The sequence below is a fragment of the Carassius auratus genome, chromosome 13, assembly GCF_003368295.1.
Source record: "Carassius auratus strain Wakin chromosome 13, ASM336829v1, whole genome shotgun sequence".
NCBI classification, from domain to species: Eukaryota; Metazoa; Chordata; class Actinopteri; order Cypriniformes; family Cyprinidae; genus Carassius; species Carassius auratus.
In genome coordinates, this window is record NC_039255.1 from 21,542,820 (window position 1) to 21,563,016 (window position 20,197).

The window sequence follows — 20,197 nt, forward strand, 5'->3', positions numbered from 1 at the left end:
AACACAGGAAGCTTTATTCTGCCAACTGCCTGAATGGAGATATGGCAACAACAACCAACACTGCTTTGTGCTAGATCCAGACATCGTACTGTGTGTGTAATGTCGGCTGTTCTGTAGCACTGTAAATTAACAAAGTTGTTACAATTTATCAATACTTCTGCTGCTTTAGTTCCAGAGCTCAGATCTCAGAGATGAATGTCGGTGTGAAGTCTCAGATCTTGATCAACCCACACTTTACAATGAATGCTGCTAAAACTAAGCTCAAGTCCATTTGACACCAGAGCTTGGTGTAAAAGTGGTTTTCCAAACTTGATATGATTTGCTATTGGTTTGAAAGCAGTCTGTCCAAATGTGTAGAAATGAAATGGTATTGATGATCTGAAAATGAATTGCATTTTAGCATGCACCTGCTCACACTAAAAGTCTAATACATTTCTCATAGCTGCTTGTTTCCAAATAAATTGCCTTGAGAGAGCAGCTCGCATCTTTTTTATTGCAATGTAATGGAGGTAAACACAAATGTGCTAAAAGTGTTGGTGGTGAATCTAAAATGAAGAACACTAAACTGTGTCTTCTCCTCCTGAGACATTACAGAAGGAGTAGACACATATTGGGATATACTTAAAATAATTGGTCAAAATGGTCTGAATTCTTACAGAGTTTGATTCAGGTATTTCTAATCAACATGTTCTTGAGATGATTAATTATAATCTGCTGCAGTTTATACACAAGCCCCACAAATAGTAATTTAGATCAACAATAAATCGGATTGCTTGCCAAACCAGAAACCATCATCTTTTTACAGGTGATACATTTGTGTTCAGATTATTTTCAGAAGTAATGGCCTGTTCTGCAGCCCATCCACAGCATGATAACAGCCAGCAGTAAAAAAACCGCCACTACGATCAACAACACAGCCATTCACACCTTTATCCCAAAGAGTGCGCTGAACTTGAAAGCACTGATTTTCTTTCCAACACTGTACTAAAAGTACACAATCAAATTAGAATACTGATCATTTAGGCCCCGTCCACACGGAGCTTACCCCAATCCGATCTTTTTTTTTCCACACGAAACCGCATAATGATGTAGTATACATGCCAGACCAGTATGTGGCGCTGTAATTCTGACACAGAGATACACTAAAAACAGAGAAAATGACTTGGACTATGCTCATAAACCTTGCGCGTGGAACACAATCGAACATGGAACAATACATTTATTAATCAGTGTTAATGTTAGTTAATAAAAAGACAATCGTTCAGTGTTTGTTCATGTTTTTGTTGCTGTTTCGTGACGTAGAGGTGTCTGACTAGGGGAGAAGATGTGGGCTGATGACGTCATCGTTTCTGAAAATATACGGATTAGCCGTCCAGACGAAAACGCAAAGACGGCGTTTTCAAATTTATCCACTCTGGGACCGGTTTCAAAAAATAAAATAAAAAAATAGCGGTTTCACCTTATGAAAACACCGGATCCGTGTGGACGAAACGCCTATCCAATAAAAAATGTGTGCGTATTCACAGAAACGCGTCTCCGTGTGGACGGGGCCTTAGACCCATCATTCCAGACTTGGGATATAAATGCTATAGCTGATGCATAGTAAGTTACACAACAGCTTTGACCTCAAAACTGAGGTTAAATTTAGGTAAGTTTCCTAATGAGCTTGCCTCATTAAGGTGCTTCAAGGCAGGTTTGTCGTCAATGACTGTACAGGTTATTGCATGTCTTAAGTTTTAATGCCAAAGATCTGAGCTACAGTGAAAGAAAAGGTTTAACCTACATTTTGGTCTGTTCCTCATTCAAACATAATATGACTTTAAGAAGACTTGGAATATAACACACAAATCATAGCCACTCATCAAGTGGAAAAGAGCAGCATGAACATTCTTCAGTTTTTTTTCTTTTGTGCTCCATCGGTTTGTAAATGACATGGCGGTTACTAATTGATCACAGTCTTAATTTTTCGGGTGAACTATAAATTTTAAATGTGACAAACCTAAAACAAATTCAAAGTAAAGTGTATTAGCAGCCTTATGAGCATCCCACATATTGCAGGCTCCACCCCCTCCCACTCATTCATCACATGATCACAGTGGCATCACAGTACCTAGTGGTAGGGTTTGAGGGAATGTCCAAAGTAACACAACTTTTGACCCAAAGTTAGTCAACTCATGCTGTGTGCTTGGTGTTCATGCAGTTCTAGGCCCAGTGAGCAGAGATTAAAGGGGTCATGAACTGAGAAATCAAATTTCCCTTGATCTTTTGACATATAACAGGTCAATGTACTAGAAAAACATCCTGCAAGTTTCAAAACTCAAAACGTTCTCGCTGGGTTAAAAACAGCTTTTATTGAAACTCAGAAAACGACGCGTTTTGAAATGTGCTACTTTATGATGTAATAGTGTGGATAAGCACCGCCTCCACAGGACGAGATCAACGCCTGCTTTTACATCACTGCCTCTTTAGCTCCGCCCACTGATAGTAGGAAATACTAGAGAGACGCAAACACAGGATTACTCCATTAACTGAACCAAACAGATGATATTTCAAAATTACAAGACTGTCTAGTGTAAATTGTCTGTTCCAGACTGTTTGATATATACTGATTTTTAACTCAAATGACCCGTGTTGTTTTCAGAGTATGTCACAGCAGCGTCTATCTGATATTTTTTAAATAAGCCAATCATAGCAGTGAGCTTTTACTTGCGAGTCTTGAATACACCCAGCCAATAAAAAATATATTTTCTGTAGAAAGTCTCAAAAACAGGATAGAAAATAGACTATTACTTATAAATAAATAAATATATATATATATATATATATATATATATATATATATATATATATATATATATATATATATATATATATATATATATTATTTTTTTATTTTTTTATGTAAAAATCACACTAACATTATATATGATCCTCAGAGAACACTATAAAATAATAATAAAGAAATGCAGTTCATGACCCCTTTAAAAGAAGGGAGACTGAGTTCCTGGATCCAGGGCAAACTGTGGTGTCACCGAGCGCAGACAGGGGGCACTACATAACAAAAGTCCTCCCCCATGCCACTAGCAGCCTGTCCCGTAGCCAGTCAGTCGCAGGCATTCAGCACAGGGCATGCACAGATCTGAAGCACAGGCACAGGTCGCCGCTTCCATCAGAAAGACAGAGAGAGAGACAGAGGAGAAACATTCGTCTTTTTGAGTTGTCAGAGAACAGATACAGGTCGCATTTTATCCCAAAATCACAGACACTGTTATCACAGTAACTATATTACAGAAGAAAAAAAAAGAAAAAAAAATTAAACATGCATTTTCTTTTGATTCTGAGCAGCCAGTATTCAGAAAGTATTGGTCCTTCTAGAACAGTGCACAGAAAAGCAGGAGGTACATTGTGACTAGGCTGTCTATGTGCTTAAGAAGTAGCAAAAATGTACTTCCAAATATGATATGAAACAACTGAATTAGCCTGAACTGATATTATCAGATAAATTCTAGACTCAACTTAATAATAAAATCTAATAAATACTACTCTGTCCAATACCAATTACAAACTTAGATCAGTACCAGAGTGCTGAATATACAAGGTTAAGTCAGAAACACTAGTGTAACAAATCTTAGTAGTTAAGCTAGTGAGTATAAACTGAAGGCTAGTTTATCAACTGTAAACACCAGATCATTATAGCCAAATAGATGCATATGCTAATACTCTGTGCTGTCAGATCGCTGCTTTCATAATAATTTAAATATTTTAATTAAACATTTGATTAGGAATACAATTTAATGTAACACTTATATTATAACATTTATATTAAAGTGTCTTTGTTAAATGTTCTATCTAATTATTTGAGCAATAAAAGTAAACTATGCATAAAGCAAAAGACCATAATATGGTAAGTGCATGTTGTCAATTAATATTATTCAGTACTTATTTGTAAAACTGCACTGTAACAAGGAAATCTTAAAATAAAGTGTAAACTAAGTTTAATATAATGCAGCCAATTTTACAATATAATGTATTTTACAACTTTGAAAAATCTTTTTTTTTTTTTTTTTTTTTTTCAGTGGTCTAACAGGATGGACGCTGTGTTCAATTTTATACAAATGAAAAAGAGGCTGTGAAAGATTCCTGATTTTGCTAGATCACATGTAACTTTCAAAACTCAAACTCACTGTTTTATGGAGTTTTTGTCTCCTGAAAGCTTCTCCAGCAGAACAACTGCCATGTTGGCAGAAAACAGTGCAATCCATTGGACACACTGTACTTCCATCCCTCAGAGCCTCGCTTTCATTCTTGTCAGAAACTAAAAAAATGAAGCTACCTTGACTAAGGTCTTTGACTCACTCCTCTGATCCCTAGCGCTGCATTATTCATGCACATGAGCATTTGCACATGCATGCACAAAACACACACTCTTGCTTTCTCTGTACAGCACACAAAGAAGAGTCTCTACGCTCAATAATTCAGCAGGGAGAGACAGCAGCTGGCCTCACCTCAACACTATTCCATAACAGAAAACCTACTGCACATGTGTACACGCTTAGACCTTTTGTTGTATGGCTAACACAGGTGGGCGCCAACAGAGCGGACTGGCAGAATCTTCCAGATCAATTCACATGACTTCAAAGTCCTTATCACTGCAGGTCTTGTACAAACTGGGGTGTGGTGCGTATTGAGTGTATGTGTGTGCACAATGGCCTGTGTGTTTTCCTGTCTAGATGGGTCTAAACATGCAGTATGTGAGTCTGGGTGTGTCCACCCACTTTCCAATAGCACAAAGTCTTAAAGGTGAAGTCTGTCAGTTGTCAATGTTAAAACTGCAGTTCATACGGAGATACTTTAAGTCATTGACTTTGTGTGTAAACACTGTTGTGGTTTCAAACAGTTCTGTTTGCTGGGGTGGTTCGATGTCAACTTCTGGCTCAACCAATGTGTGAGTTTGGGCTGGAACTACCTGTTTGATCTAACAATGGCAGAAGCCATTTGGAAACAGTCATATTAACAGTGTTTGCGAAGCGAATCCCTGACCTAAATATTAAACTTTGGTGTGCAACTGTTTGTGTTAAGGACAAGGAAGACTTCTCAAATTATGCAGCTTTGTGAGGAGTAATCTGATCTAAGGATTTTGCTTGGCTGATGATAAAAAGGCATACAAATCCCACAGGCTTGCAATGAAGGATGGACCTGAGCCATCGCTATAGATCAGAATAATATCACAGAGACCTGGACACAGGCTCTTTTAACTTTGGCCACATAGCAACCAACCAGAATAGCCGCATATAGCAACATCCTGGTAACAACACTTACAGTTTCTTTAGATCATTTATTTATTTTGCAACTCTGTTTGGTGTCATAAGAGCCACAGAAATGACACACACCTGCAAGCCTGTGCAAACATGTCAAATATGTCCTCACACCAAGACCTTTATTTATAGCTAGCTAAATAAACTTCATGTACAAGAAGTACATCTTGTTATATTTTTCAGAACAGGAGTCAATTTAAAAACATTCAGACATCTACTGAAGTTAAAAAGTAAAAACACAACAACAACTTTTTTAAACAGTTAAAGTGCAGAATAAAATGCTACGAAAAACTGCTACTACCATTAAAAACTTTAGTGTCCCTTTTTAGGATTTCTTATTATTATTATTTATGTTTTTAATTTAAGAAATTAATATTTTTAATCTTCACGGATGCGTTAAATTAATCAAAGTTGGGATGTAAGCGGTGAACCGCAAGGTGGTTGAAAATCGATTAAAATATGTGACGATGCAAATCGGTTGAGATGCTTAAATCGCGATTCAATTAGGGGTAGGAGTTTATATAATTGTATGTCTGTGAGGAACTTACTGTCTTTAGAAAAATTTAGATAGTATTTCTTCTTTGCATGTTGCCTCTGTATAATGCGTGTTAAAGTGCAGCACTGCTTCGTTTACAGCGGAAACCAAGGAAATGCTTTAAACGTCGCCTGCTGGCAGAGAGTGGATGTCTACTCGTCTGCTGTTTCTGCTTCAAATTTCCAAATTATACATCTAATTTAAATAAAAAACTGCTGATGTTGCATGTATGCAGCATCTTTTTTTGGATCATGATTAAATTGCGGTGGTTGCCTGTCATTTTTAAAAGCCTTATTTTGTTTAAATGAAGAGATTTATCTTGTGTCGCATAATTATTTGATTTGGGGCTTGTTTAAAAATTAAATTTAGTTTTGATATTTACATTATATTGACATTTTGTAATTTAGCAGACGCTTTTATCCAAAACGACTTACAAATGAGGACAACGGAAGCAATCAAAACTAACAAAATAGCAATAATATGCAAGTGCTAAATTAGTATATTATTATCGTGATATATTTCAGGTTCACAAAGAAACATGCAGCATTTCGTCCAAGCAATAAAAAAAGTACAAATTTAATTAAGTACAAATAAAATTTAATTGTGAATCGTAAGTTGAGTGAATCGTTACATCCCAAAACTTTTTAAATAAATGCTCTTTTTTTAAAACTCTCTATTCATAAAATAATCCAATATAATATAGCAATTTTTTTTTCAACACTGATAATAATAAGAAATGAATCTTCACCAGCAAATCAGTATATCTGCATGATTTCTGAAGGATCATGTGACACTGAAGAATGGAGGAATGATGATGAAAATTCATATAATAAATGTTCATAAATAAATATCAATAAATTACATCTTACAATATATACTACAGAAAAATTGTAATAATATTTCCTAATATTACCGTCACAACCTTGGTGAGTAGGTTTCTTAGAAAATCCTCAAACTGACCCCAAACTTTTGAATATGCTCTATTTTTGTATGGATAATTTTTTTTTAATTTAATTATTTTTAAAGCAAAAATTATACAAACGTTTTCTTTTTCTTTTTTCTGATGCTGGATGCAAACGCAACAGAAAACACCCCTGATGCTACAACATCATCTGGCCATATGCTATCTGACCCAGCCTGTCTACTCTGCTCTCCTGAAAAAAATGCACTGTCAGGAACTTCACTCCTCCGTTGCTGTAGTCATACTATTCAAATATCTCTTTTCTGCTGATCTGGCCCAGGCTGGCCGAGTTTTATTACCCACCCAGTGATTTTTAATGAAATGTAGAGGCTTTTAATGCATTGTTTGGCCAGAGCTCCACACCTGGGAACTCGTGTGGATTTTCTCTCTGACAACTCAAGGAGAAGAAGGAGGAGAAAGAGAGAAAGAAGGATTAAGAGGTCTAGTGAAATTTTCAGTAGAGCTGCTAAATGACGCATTCACGCACACGCAGTCCCATGCAGCTTGGCACGCACCCCATACCTGCCAGAAGTCCTGCAGAGAGGGAGGGGGGCACAGAAAGGGGGACGGGGGTCCATAGGGATGGATGGAGAAGTAAAAAGATGGCAGAGGAGAGAATGATGGGGTTTATTGGTTAGATGGACACAGAGAGAGCCCAAAGAGCACAAATTAATAACTGTCACCATAAACGCAACAGAACAATTATATCCTCAAAAAAACACAATGTAGGACATCTCGATGCCTGGAGGAATAATGAATTTGTGTGTTAAAAGAGATTGAACACAGATATACAGTTACATGTTCATACAGACAAATTAATATTATCAGTGTTGGGGAGTAATTAGCTTTAAGTACTGATGCTCCTAGGGTTAGGATACCACTTAATGTGAAAGACTGAAAACTTGTGTCTTGAACTCATAAGTTATGGGCTTGAATGGGTCTAACGGCTCATTTACTGACTGAACCAGGTGGAGGCCATCTTGGAAATGGACTCTACTAAACCCTAACCCTAACCCTAACCCTAACCACAAGTCAACTATAAACTCAAAATGATCTGTTATTGTGATTCTGAAGCAGGATCATGAAATGTATTAAGATTATCACTCCCATACGCTACTTGCAATATGCTAATAATAGTGTTACAATAGTTAACAAGCCAATTTTGGTAACACTTTAGAATAGGGAACACTTATTCACTAGTAACTATGACTTTTTCCTCAAACTCCTAATTTGCTTCTTATTAATAAATAGTAGTTATTAATATGTGCTTAATTCGTACTAATAAATGGCTTATATTTTAGCATGCAAATAAGCAACTACTTAAGAGAACCTAAATAAAGTGTTACCCAAAATCAACAATATCCTATTTCAAATAATTCTCTGAAGCCTTAAGGTGTAGTCGCATTTACTTTACATTTAAACTTTACATTTATATTTTTGAGGGTGGAATCCAGTCATTTCAATAGGAATCCACTCATTAGTAAATTTGCGTGAAGAAAAAATATTCCCCGACAGATTTCACAACGGGTTCAAGTTGGTCACACAGATTTGCCGTTGTGAAAAACTGAAAGCCGTTTGACTCGAATGTGACTTCTGAGCGATCAGTGCTTCATAAATGACTACACTATTGACAATAAACAGATCTTTTTAGCATACAACATTTCTCTAATGTGAGCGCACATTCACAAACTGCTAATAGTTTGCCCAAAAGCCTCTGTGCAACATTTTACCTTTCCATGGTGAAATAAATATTTTTAGATACTACGGTTGACCACATTTCCAGTGATATTTAGTTTTATTGCATTTTGTGTAAAATTGTGTACTTAAAATATGATGCTATTTCCAAATGTTTGGATGGATGGATGGATTGATGGATGGACTACTTAAATTAGTGGTTTTTGTTTGACAACATACTTTTTTTAAAGTGGTTTCCCCAACACTGAAGTCATATCATTGGAAAACAGTTTACCCCACATTAAAGTGGGCTAAATAGAACACACACTCACTCTCTCTCTCTCTCTCTCTCTCTCTCTCTCTCTCTCTCTCTCTCTCTCTCTCTCTCTCTCACACACACACACACATACAAAACTTGTTTTAGCTGTGAAAGTCACACTTGCAAAGCACCAGCTGTGATGACCTGCAAGATACTGTTGATAGATAACGAACAACAAGGTTAAATGTGCTGATGTGTTCACACACTCGTAGAAAGCAAAAGAATAACACAAGAGTGTCTGTTAGCTCAGTGCACACATGCACTAACTTGATAAAAATACAGTTTTTGAAATTGTTTAGTGGCCATGGCGACATGAGGCAGTGTGGAAGAAGACGGCAGGGAGATGGACCCAGCAGTCCTGCCGGGAGGCCATATGGAGCAAGCCAGGCACGAGATTTGACAGAAATATGGAAATTAAGAAATAAGACGTACTCCACATCCCAAAGGCCAACAACAACCAGGGAAATAAAATGAGAAAGGAAAAAAAGATTGAGAGAAACGGAAATGGAAAGATGGCATATATCACACAACATCCAGTAAATAACACAAAAACTATTAAAGGCGTTTTAATTTTTATTTTATAAAGGAGTTTACAGCAACAAAGAGCCGGTTTTACCATGGTTTCCACCAACATGCAATAGTTACTACAGTACATGTATTTTTACTAACTGCGATCTCTTTTAGACGTCATGAGCTTACTCAATCTGTTATATATATGAGAGTAGTAGCCCCAGTAGTGTATTAGTACAAATATATAATAATTATAGTATTTGTAATGTAGGGTTATCATTGTAAAATTTTAACGTGGAAAGCATCAAATAATGATGTGGGCTTAGGGGTGGGACTATCTAGAGTATGTGTGTTTGGGAAATCGGTTTAAAACCGATATTGTTTTGCAATTTCATTTGAATAGCAGAAATTACACATCTCATTTACAAGAAGAAACATAATTTCTTATATATTTAATTCGATTTTGGATGGAAATATGACCTGGACATATACCCCTAAGCAACTGACCAAGAGCTACTTCCTTCACATTTACAGCTGCGCAGAAAAACTAAAAGCTGATCAAGAAACAGTCATGCATACACGGCCTTGAACATACCGAATCATTTTGTATCTTGTACGTACAGTGGGTAGAAAAACTTGGTGCAATTAGCTGAGACTTCTTTGAGAAACTAACAAGTGATTTATCAGCATCTGACCGGAGACTGATTCACCTACTCATTAATACTAATGTGCAAACAAATATGCCTTAGTTAAATTGTGTGTTTGAACAGCACAGACAGTCATTAAGTGTCCCAGAGATCAGCCTGTTCAAAGGCACACCTGTACCGTGACGGCCGCTCTCTGACCGGGTCATTTGACAAAGGTTCCCTCTTAAGAGACACAGTCCTGAAACCACCAAAAACCCATCAACTGAGACCATGCATGCTTGTGATACTTGTGGATTCAAGCCATGGTCATATTAGACTTTGAGCACCTGAAATTTCTATAGATGCTGCACCTTCGTAAACTGATATCACACTCTGAATTAAGACAGATATCAGATATTATCAATAGAGGCATTATCTGCTATTGGTATTGACAAAAATGACTAAATCTGTACCTTTCTCTTACTAGAGGACAAAGCAAAACAGAGAGACCAAGCTTTTGAGGTAAGCACAGACATGTAAAAAGATAGACACAGTGTTTCAAAATTGTAACCAGAAAGCAGAGATCGGATGTAGATCAGTCTTTTGTAGATTACAGAAAACACACAACAACATAAATGACAAATGTCCCTGATAAGAATGTATGTGAAACTTCATGCACAATGTTTCTAGCATGCCATCAGATTTTTAGGCTGCATGAAAGTGAACGTCTCAAAGCGTGCTCGCGATTGAGCTGTGGATGAGTTTCTGTGGAGAGAGAGTGAAAGATTTTTTCTGAAGAGTGAATGAGAACAAACGTCTTCGTCCTGCGTCATCCTGTCGAGCTGCACAATAGCAGAAGTAACTATTCGGTTCCCACTCACTCGCCCACATATGCACACGCACACAGATCGCGCTGCTTACCTTTCCATCATAGCGTTTCACCACAAACTGATCCAGACCAAGGTCTGAGAGAGAGAGAGAGAGAGAGAGAGAGAGAGAGTTAAACACAAACACTGGATTCCCAAAGATGCCCACTAAATAGGCAACTCACTAGATTTTGAAGAGAGTTTTTAATCATACATAAACAAGTCTATCAGTAAATGCATCTTTGAATCCCAGTAGTCGTTTACATTTATAGATGTCACTACAGGAACTTGGCGATTACTGACATGTATGAATGATTAATATGAGCTATTAAGGCTCATTTCCATCTTCAAGAAGTCCCAAATAAATGTCAGAGTTGTTCAGCACCGAATCAATCCTCCATTAATCTAGTGCTGAATGCAGTGCAGGGCTGTCTGAGCTGAACAGGATGGACTCTACTGATCTAGGGTCAGCTGCACGAGCCAAGACTTTATCCATAGCATTATATATATATATATATATATATATATATATATATATATATATATGAAGAAATAAATGAAGAAATAAAAGACCTTTTATTTTTGTTTTATAAACATTAAAATCACAGGATTATTATCTGAAGTTGCATCCTCTTTACAGTAAAGATCTGAGTGACATGCGAGGTCAGGAAAGTGTTTACAGTTGAGAAGCTGGGCCTAACTCCTGTTTGAAGCCCGGACAGTCTTTGAGCTGAGCATATCTCTCTAATTCTGCGGCTGAAGCGGGATGAATTATGGAACAGCTTTCCTCGCAGCCAGATGAATAATGAATTTTGTGTGCACTTCCTTACTCTCCCTCTTTTACAACCACTCTTCTCTCCCTAAAGGAAAGCCAGACTCTTTAAACTAACTCAGATGACATCACAAACCGCTTCTGCACGCCGTGGGTCTCATACACACCCACAAGTGTAAGAAACATACTTCACATTGATGAATGACTGTATGTAAGTACATTGCACACCAGATGAATGTCAGCTAAGAGATTCTTGATGCAAACACGCTTCAATCAAACATTTAGCTTTTCTCGGTGGAGCACCGCTGTTCTGGATGTCAGACCATCTCTGCTATGAATGCATCAAACCCTCATTACATAAACAACAAAAGGGCTCAGCAAAACCTGACTTGGGTGCCACACATAATTCAAGAGCTCTTCCAGAAAACAATTATTTATTTGCTATGTGTACACTGGAGATGCACTTGGCCCATCAGAATTAAAAAAAGGAAAACACTTTGTCCGGACCCAATGAGGCACTAAACTCTACTAAAGCTGGCGAAACTGTTCTTTGTAATTACAGTCGCGGGGCATATGTCTGGGAGGAGAACGGATGAATGGCTGCTTAAGCATTACGCATAACGTCCCAGATTTTTATACACCCACATACACACTCACACACACTCCTGGTGCTCGTTCTGAGTGAATGAGAATTGTAAAGAGAATCTCTACTGCTTCAGCATGTACTGTAGAGCATGGCGCTTGCAAACTCAAGGTCATGGGTTTGATTCCCAGGGAATACTTGAAATGAAAAGATGTACAGTACAGATGCAGTTTAAGCGGCTGTGGTCTAAAGCCACGGCGCAGGTGCACTCAGGGCGTGCCCCAATCCACTTTTGCTAATTTAATGACGGGAAAACAGTCAGTACACCCAGGTGCATGGTCTAAATGGGTTGTTCCTATTTTCTTAATAAGTAACGGGTGTATTTTGTGTGAAATGTGCAATTAACCAATCCGTGTCATCTCCCATTCCCTTGCAGTCGAGGCAGTTGCACTCGCTCAATGGCGGATTTGCGATGTACTGTACGCAGTGGAATTGGCAACTGTGTAAATGTAGACGCAATGTAGTTTAACAAATAAAGGCCTCTACCAAATGAATAAATGTTAATATAATGTAATGAAGAAACGTAACTAAATTTACTCTTTTAGTATTTCTGTAGAGCAAAGTCATAATGGTATGGTGTGGTATGGATGATGTAGAGATTTTGCTAAATTATTTACAACTGAAGATATTATTAGCGAAGTGGACAGTACGGTGTTATTTACACATGACAGACAATGAGACACAAACTAACGTGAAAATACAGATTAGAACAAGTATATAAATAAGTCATGAGTTACTTGCTAGTTAATAAGTGGCGTTTTGCCAAACAACGTCATCACATGAAACTCATACTCACTGATCTATATATAACTGAACCAGGCACTGGCCCAGCTCTTTTTTTGTTATAAACTTTCACTTTCACTCAGATTGTTATAATTTAATTTGCCTTAAATTAGAAAAATGCAAAATAGAAGTATTTAGTGGTCTCAGACTTTTGGATAGAAAACAACTTATGTGCAGTCACAGATGTGCGACAATCAAACAATCAGATTCAGAATTGAATATGTTTTATAATACAAGTTTTACTTTTTTACTTTTTTAATTCAAACGTTATATAATGTGGAAGTGTTTGATGTCAGACTTATCATTTCTTTGTTAAAAATAAAAGTTTGTTTCTGTTCACCAATAAATAAATACATCAAAATATCAAGTGAGGTAAAGATCTTTTCTGTAGTAATGTTCACGGTCTCTTTCTAATAACTGCATTAGGCTGCATTAATAATTGCATTATCAATGGCTCAAACCATTGGAATTAGCAACAGAGGGCTGAGAATATTAGTATATTTGAATATTAGAAATATTAGTCCTAGACGCAAGAGCATTTTATGAACAAAAACCTGATAAATGTCTTGAAACACATCATCTGAACAATGTCTTGAGGTGCGGTGACTGTAGTATAACTGGAATAACTGACTCTAGTCCATTGAATTATCAGACAATAAAGCACACCTGTGCGTGCATTACTATAAAAAATATATAATAAATAAATAAATAAAAACACTTAATGTCGATACATACTATGGGATATAGTGGGATAATTACTTATAAAGACTGTGGGTAAAATTTTGATCACATCGCCCACCACAAGGAATGCTTGCAGTAAAAAGAAAAGAAATTAGGCGCTGGACAAAAAGAGAGCAGGAGAGAGAGATTAAAAGCTGTGGAGGTGTGTGGGGGTCTCGGAGGACTGCTGAGGTGGGCTGTACGGACACAGAGCCATCAAAAGGAGATAACAGACCCCATTAAAACGGACATTACACCCAGTTCTACTGCTTCCAAGTGAACAGTGAATACTTTCATTTAGTGACTGCAGTAAAATGTGGCCTTAAAGTGCTAAATTAAGTGGGTATTTCACTTTGCTTTAATAGTGGCCGTTTTTCTTTGCATGGTCTTACTGACAGCCCTGTTATTAAAGCGCATCTGAATGTACTGCGTTACAGAAGAGCACAAGCTGAATATGTTTATAACAAATATGTGTCAAATATATGGATTGGAGAATAAGATTTGAGAGCTGCAGAGGAGAGAATGATTTTAAGTCACCTACATTTACATAGCACTTCATATAATATTGATTGTTTCGAAGCAGCTTCAAAGTAATACACAGAAAAATCATTCAAATAGGAGATAAATGTGGGCTAACCAAGATAAAATTATTTTAAATATTATTATTATTATTTTTTTAAAGTTTGGTCACATTTTAGTTTGGTGACCAATTCTTAGTTAACTAACTACTAACTATGACTATGGGAGGAATTAAGAGATCAATATCAAAGTCATGCAGTATAAGGCATTAATATGTGCTTTATAAGTACTAATAAACAGACAATATTCTAGTAATATGCATGCTAATAGTTAATAGTGTGAATTTGAAAACATTTTAAAACTTAAAATGTTACCAATGTTTATTTTACCTTTTTATATTTTAACAAAAGTATGTATGTATACCATTAATCATAAATCAATGAATATAATAGACTATTTATTTCATTTAAGATTATTTTTCTAGAAATATAAAAAATAAATATTTTTTAAGAAATTATAATAATTGATCATGCCGACTTATACTCATCTTAGTTTTCTTTTCAAAAATTTCACCCATTTAATGAGGCTTTTTTTTCTTCATGATATCAATATTTCATCACCCTGTAATTCTTGATTACTTGATTAACTTGGTAACATCAATTTTCCAAAATTTGTATTCAGAAATTAAAAACATGTTCATCATAGACAAGCCATTATGTATGAATCATATTTAACGAATCAATTCAGACAAAATTATCAAGTCAATGATCTGAGTAATGGCCACCATTCTGTGCTGTTCCCCAGTCAGAACTGTAATATGACAGAACATTATAATTATAGTACATGAGTAATATAGACAACTTTGATTGTTTCGTTTTGTAGGAGATGTAATCACTACAAATGGTTATTCATGAAAAACACCTGCATGGAGGTTCTTCAAAAGTCCATCCTCTGAGGTATCATCCAATTTACTAAAATGTACTAAAATGTATTATGAAGACCGGTCTGAAATGCTGAACTGAACGAGTAGATGCACTCACACGTGCAGATACACACATTTGCAGCCATCAGCACTTCTATCAGTTATGCATGGCCAGTGATCACATCTCTGGCATCGGCTCTGTCTCGGAGTAAGAGTGATGGAGTCTTTCATTCTACCGTGGTAATTAATTTACCAAGCAATGTCACCCTCTCTCTCTCTCTCTCTCTCTCTCTCTCTCTCTCTCTCTCACACTTCACTGTGGCATCCCCTCCTTTAAAAGCCTCTGCTCGGTTTGCCATCACTTCACATGCAACAGCTGTTTTCCTGGCTCAGCTGTCATGGTATCATGTGAGGGGTGGATTAGAAAACAGGGCCCGGTTGCATAAAGCACCTTAAGTGGAATTTTCCCTTAAGATCGCCCTTAAGTTTCCCTTACACTAAAAGGTGTTGCATAAAATATCCCTTAAATGTTACTTAATGGTTTCTTTAGGTTAAACGTCATAAACCATAAGAATTTCTCTTAAGTATCCCTTAAAACCCATTTAGTGTTGCAAAAAGCCCTTTAAAGGTGCTGTAGGGAACTTTTGTAAAAAAATATTTTTTACATATTTATTAAACCTGTCATTATGTCCTGACAGTAGAATATGAAACAGATAATCTGTGAAAAAATCAAGCTCCTCTGGCTCCTCCCAGTGCTCCTATTGCCATTTGCAGAAAGTCATGCGCTCCCGGTAAAAAACAACCAATCAGAGCTGCGGTCCGTAACTTTGTTTGTGTTCAAAATGTAGAATAATGAACATAATAAGCGAGTACACCATGAATCCATTTTCCAAACCGTGTTTTTAGCTTGTCCTGAATCACTAGGGTGCACCTATAATAAGAGTTTATATTCGGACTATTTTAGATTGCTTCGGGGGTACCGCGGCGGAGTAACCCAGTACCTTTGTGATTCTTCATAAACATAAACAGAGAGAAGTAGTTCCGGCTACAATGTTCTTCCGCAAGATGCAAGCAGTTCTGTTATTAACCGCTAGAGCGTCAAAAGTTCCCTACTGCAGCTTTAACTGTCATTTTCCTAAGGATAACATGGGTTGGAAAATGTCACCTTAAAGGAAAACGCCATCGTTTTTCGAGTGATAGCTATAATGTATAGTGGAAGAGCACGTCGCAGCACTTCAACCTCTGCGCAGTAATATCATCACTCCTGAAAACTCCTCACGTTTGGTTGTATTGACGGACATTAGAGTGATTTCAGGAGTGATGACATTACTGCGCCGAGGACAAAGTGGTGCGGAGTGCTCTTCCGCCATACATTATAGTTATCAATTTTTATCCGCTAATAAAATTGCCATGTTTTATTTTGTCTCATACTTACTTGTGTAACTACTCATGTAATAGTTTTTAAATAGAGAATAAATGGGAGTGTTTGGTAGCTTCAAAATTCATCCCTGTTTGGATCATAACGAATGAATGGTGCTAAGCTAAATGCTAGTATAGCATAAGTAGCTTAAACGTGAGTACGTCACACTCAAGGGCAAATTTTTTATTCCATAATATTTTATTCCTGAATTTTCCTACATATTACCTGGAGATGACTTGAAAAACGCATATAAATATATTGTTGCAATTGTTTGATGTGGCCAATTGGAATATTCAATTCACAACGAAAAAAAAAAAAAGACTCACTCTCTGGCTGTTTCTCATTGGGTGTGATGGAGCGCACAAAGTCCTGTGGCGTCATGTAAACCTCCGCGTCTCCGTGCTCACTGATGATCTTCAAGGTGGCAAAGTATCTAAATATTTTGTCTGGGGTGGAGTAAGCTCTGATCCGATTCTCATACTCCATCACCTGTATTACACACACAGAAAAACACACAGTCAATACCAATGCTGGGAAGTAACTACTTAACTTTTGTCTTTCTACTAAATTAACAACATTTGGACTAGTGTGACAGGAGTTCAGGTGTTTTTTAAAACTGTGTAGTATTTACAGTGACAAGCTACTTTACTCAAGTAGTGTTGTAGCGTAAACAAACACTATTACCATTTTTGCATGGGTGTGCTGTGTTTACCCTTGTATAAGGTCCATATTAATGAATCATTGCGTGTAAATGATCAGGTACAGAAAATGATTCACCAATTCAATTGGTAAATTGTTGGGTTATTGGCAATTATAAACTCAATATGAAATTGAAGTAACAGTCAGTGTGTCAGAAGTGCCTGAAGCTTTATTAAGAGCTGGTTCGAAGTTTGAGGTCCTGAATATATATGTAGTCCTAAAATACCTAAGGCAGTCAGTGCACTCTGTTTCCAGCCTAGTAACACCTGCGGTCATTTTCTGAGTAAGCAACAGTCATTAGTGGAAAAGAAGCTGTGAAATGTAATACATTAGCGAAATCTGCAACCTATATAGTACTTTGTGATCAAATGAATTTTATATAAGAAAATTGAATAAATAATATAATAATAAAATCTAATAAAGCATTCTAGATAGCTATAGCCTGCCAAGGCTGGACATTTACGTAACTAAATCTAACCCTCTGAACATTACAAAGCTTGTGATTATGGCTGTCATAACCGCAACTATAGCAAAACAGCAGACAGTTTTGTTTTGAGTTATGAATCAAGAGCAGCCTAAAAGTTATTAACAGCCTACGGTGAAAAAAAAAATCATCCATTGCAGGTTGTGTGTATCTTTATTTTTTGGTCAAATAACATCAAAATAAGCAGTAATAGAGGTCAGTGTCATCATTCTCATCCAGCCTTTGATGATGCTTCTTTTTCCACTACCTGGACGTCTTTAGCAAATGCCCATTTTGCAAGTGACTTATTATTCAGGCTACTGTAGGCTGATTAACGCATTTTTCTAAGCTAATTGAGTGTCAGTTTGCGTACAGCTGTTAGTCAACAGAAGTGACTTTAGTTGCAAGATGAGGTGATGACAATTCGGAGTTTAGGATATTGCCTGAATGCCTGCAGTAAGTGAGGCTTGTACTGAGAAACTGTACTTGTCAATCAAACCCTGAATTTCCTGAGGTCACTGCACACCACTGCTAACTTTTTTTATTTATACTTGTGTCAGATGAAAATACTTGGCTACTGCATTGGGCATCACCATTATTTCAGGATTTTGCACCATAAGTATTGTGTTTTTAAGATGCTAATTGCTCACATAAACCTGAGAGAAAACAAGACACACACAGATTGTCATGACAACTGCACAGCGATTTCATTTACACAGAACCAAAGCCTAAAATCTAAACTCTACTTTCTTGTTGCTGCCTTGCAAGTATTGATACTTCCTTCAGGAAATGCAGGAGTTGAGTTTAACTGGTTTCGAATCCATTCAGATGACCTCCGGGGTCTGGCGGTAGCACTTTTAGCTTAGTTTAACATAGATCATTAAATCTGATTAGACTGTTAGCATCTCGCTCAAAAATGACCAGAGAGTTTCTATATTTTTCCTATTTAAAACTTGACTCTTCTGTAGTTACATCATGTACTAAGACCGACAGAAAATTAAAAGTTGTCATTTTCTAGGCTGATGTGGCTAGGAATTATACTCTCATTCTGGCCTAATAACCAATGAACTTTGTTGCCATTATGCCATACCATGGGTGCACCAGGCGCAGTGATATTAGGCAGCGCCTGGAAATAGATCATTGAATCGGATTAGAACGTTAGCATCTCACTCTAAAATTCTCAAAAATAGTATTTTCGATAGTTTTAGAGTGAGATGCTAACGTTCTAATCCGATTCAATGATCTATGCTAAGCTAAGCTAAAAGTGCTTCCGCCAGACCCGTAGATCGCTGAATGGATTTGAAAACAGTAAAACGTCAACTGTTTAACTCTAGGGGTGTTGTAAAATTAGACTGTGAAGTGTTCCTTTAAAGTGATGGTGTATGAAATGCATGATTTTTAAATATTAAAGGTTGCGATTACATGAGTTCACATTTACAGAGAGCTAAATTTAACATCAAACAATAAACACTCTTCCGGCACATGAGCACGTGTTCTGTCACAGTAAAAGTTGAAAAAACTGACGGCAGCTCAAATGTCTTTAAAATAATAATAGAAGAATTTGATGCATGCTGTCTGTCTGTTTAATGAGAGCAAATGTACGCAACATTCACAGCGGGAGCTCTTTACATCACTAACTGCCATCTGAATGAATCATTCGTACAGTAAGAGGCTGTGTGTGTGTGTGTGTGTGGTCATGTGTCACAGCTCTTGCTCTGTCTCGGATGGAAACACAGTGTATCAGAATCAGACAGGTTGGCATCTAACTGGCACCCACAGTGGGCTGGCCGTGATGCCAGATGACATTGGCACACCAATGAGGAGTAGAGAGAAAATGCACAAGCACCATAATAACCTAATGCCAAACATCACACACGCTTTCCTTGATCTTTTGAGAGTTCACTGTACTATAAATGTTGTCTGTTTCAAAACTTATGAAATACCTTGTTAAGCAAATGTAATTTTGAAAGTTACGGCAAATTCTCCACAAAGGTTTCAACACATTGTGTCATGAAAACATTATTATTCACAAAGGATACATGGGTTGCTGCCTTGGCTAAAACAAGGTTTTATGATTATGGAGGCAGCAGACAGATACCACTACTATTAAACAGTAGAACTAATAATATAACTGTAAAATGCTGTTAAGTTTGTCTGCTAAATTGGTTAACTTAATGCTGTTTATAACTGTGTAGTACCTGGTGACACAAGTGGCTGAAGTTTAGGAAAGTGCGAGACTAGTCAACTTATTGACTAAATGGAGCAGCAGCTGCTAGTCGCCACTGCAATTACTAGTCGTAATAAATGGTTATGTAAATTAACTGTAGTTTTTACAGCGTATTCTATCAATTTAAAATGTAAATGTGATCCTTTGGTACTCTACATATTCAGTAAAGCTCATGTGTGTCATTTATGCACCAAATAGAACATCAACAATAGTTTTCAAATGG

General features: G+C 36.9%; 1 protein-coding gene across 4 annotated transcripts in view; it reads right to left on the reverse strand.

Moving 5' to 3' along the window:
- LOC113113020 (calcium uptake protein 1, mitochondrial) overlaps positions 1–20,197 on the reverse strand; it is a 56,796-nt gene that overhangs the window by 19,195 nt on the left and 17,404 nt on the right. For 3 of the 4 annotated variants that reach the window (XM_026279121.1, XM_026279119.1, XM_026279120.1), the window contains exons 4-6: positions 16,912–17,074; positions 10,862–10,905; positions 7,334–7,345 (exon numbers count right to left, since the gene is read on the reverse strand). In XM_026279121.1, the coding sequence (XP_026134906.1) occupies positions 7,334–7,345; positions 10,862–10,905; positions 16,912–17,074 (219 nt within the window). The remainder of the gene's footprint in view (positions 1–7,333; positions 7,346–10,861; positions 10,906–16,911; positions 17,075–20,197) is intronic. The other variant, XM_026279122.1, reaches the window with a different exon arrangement.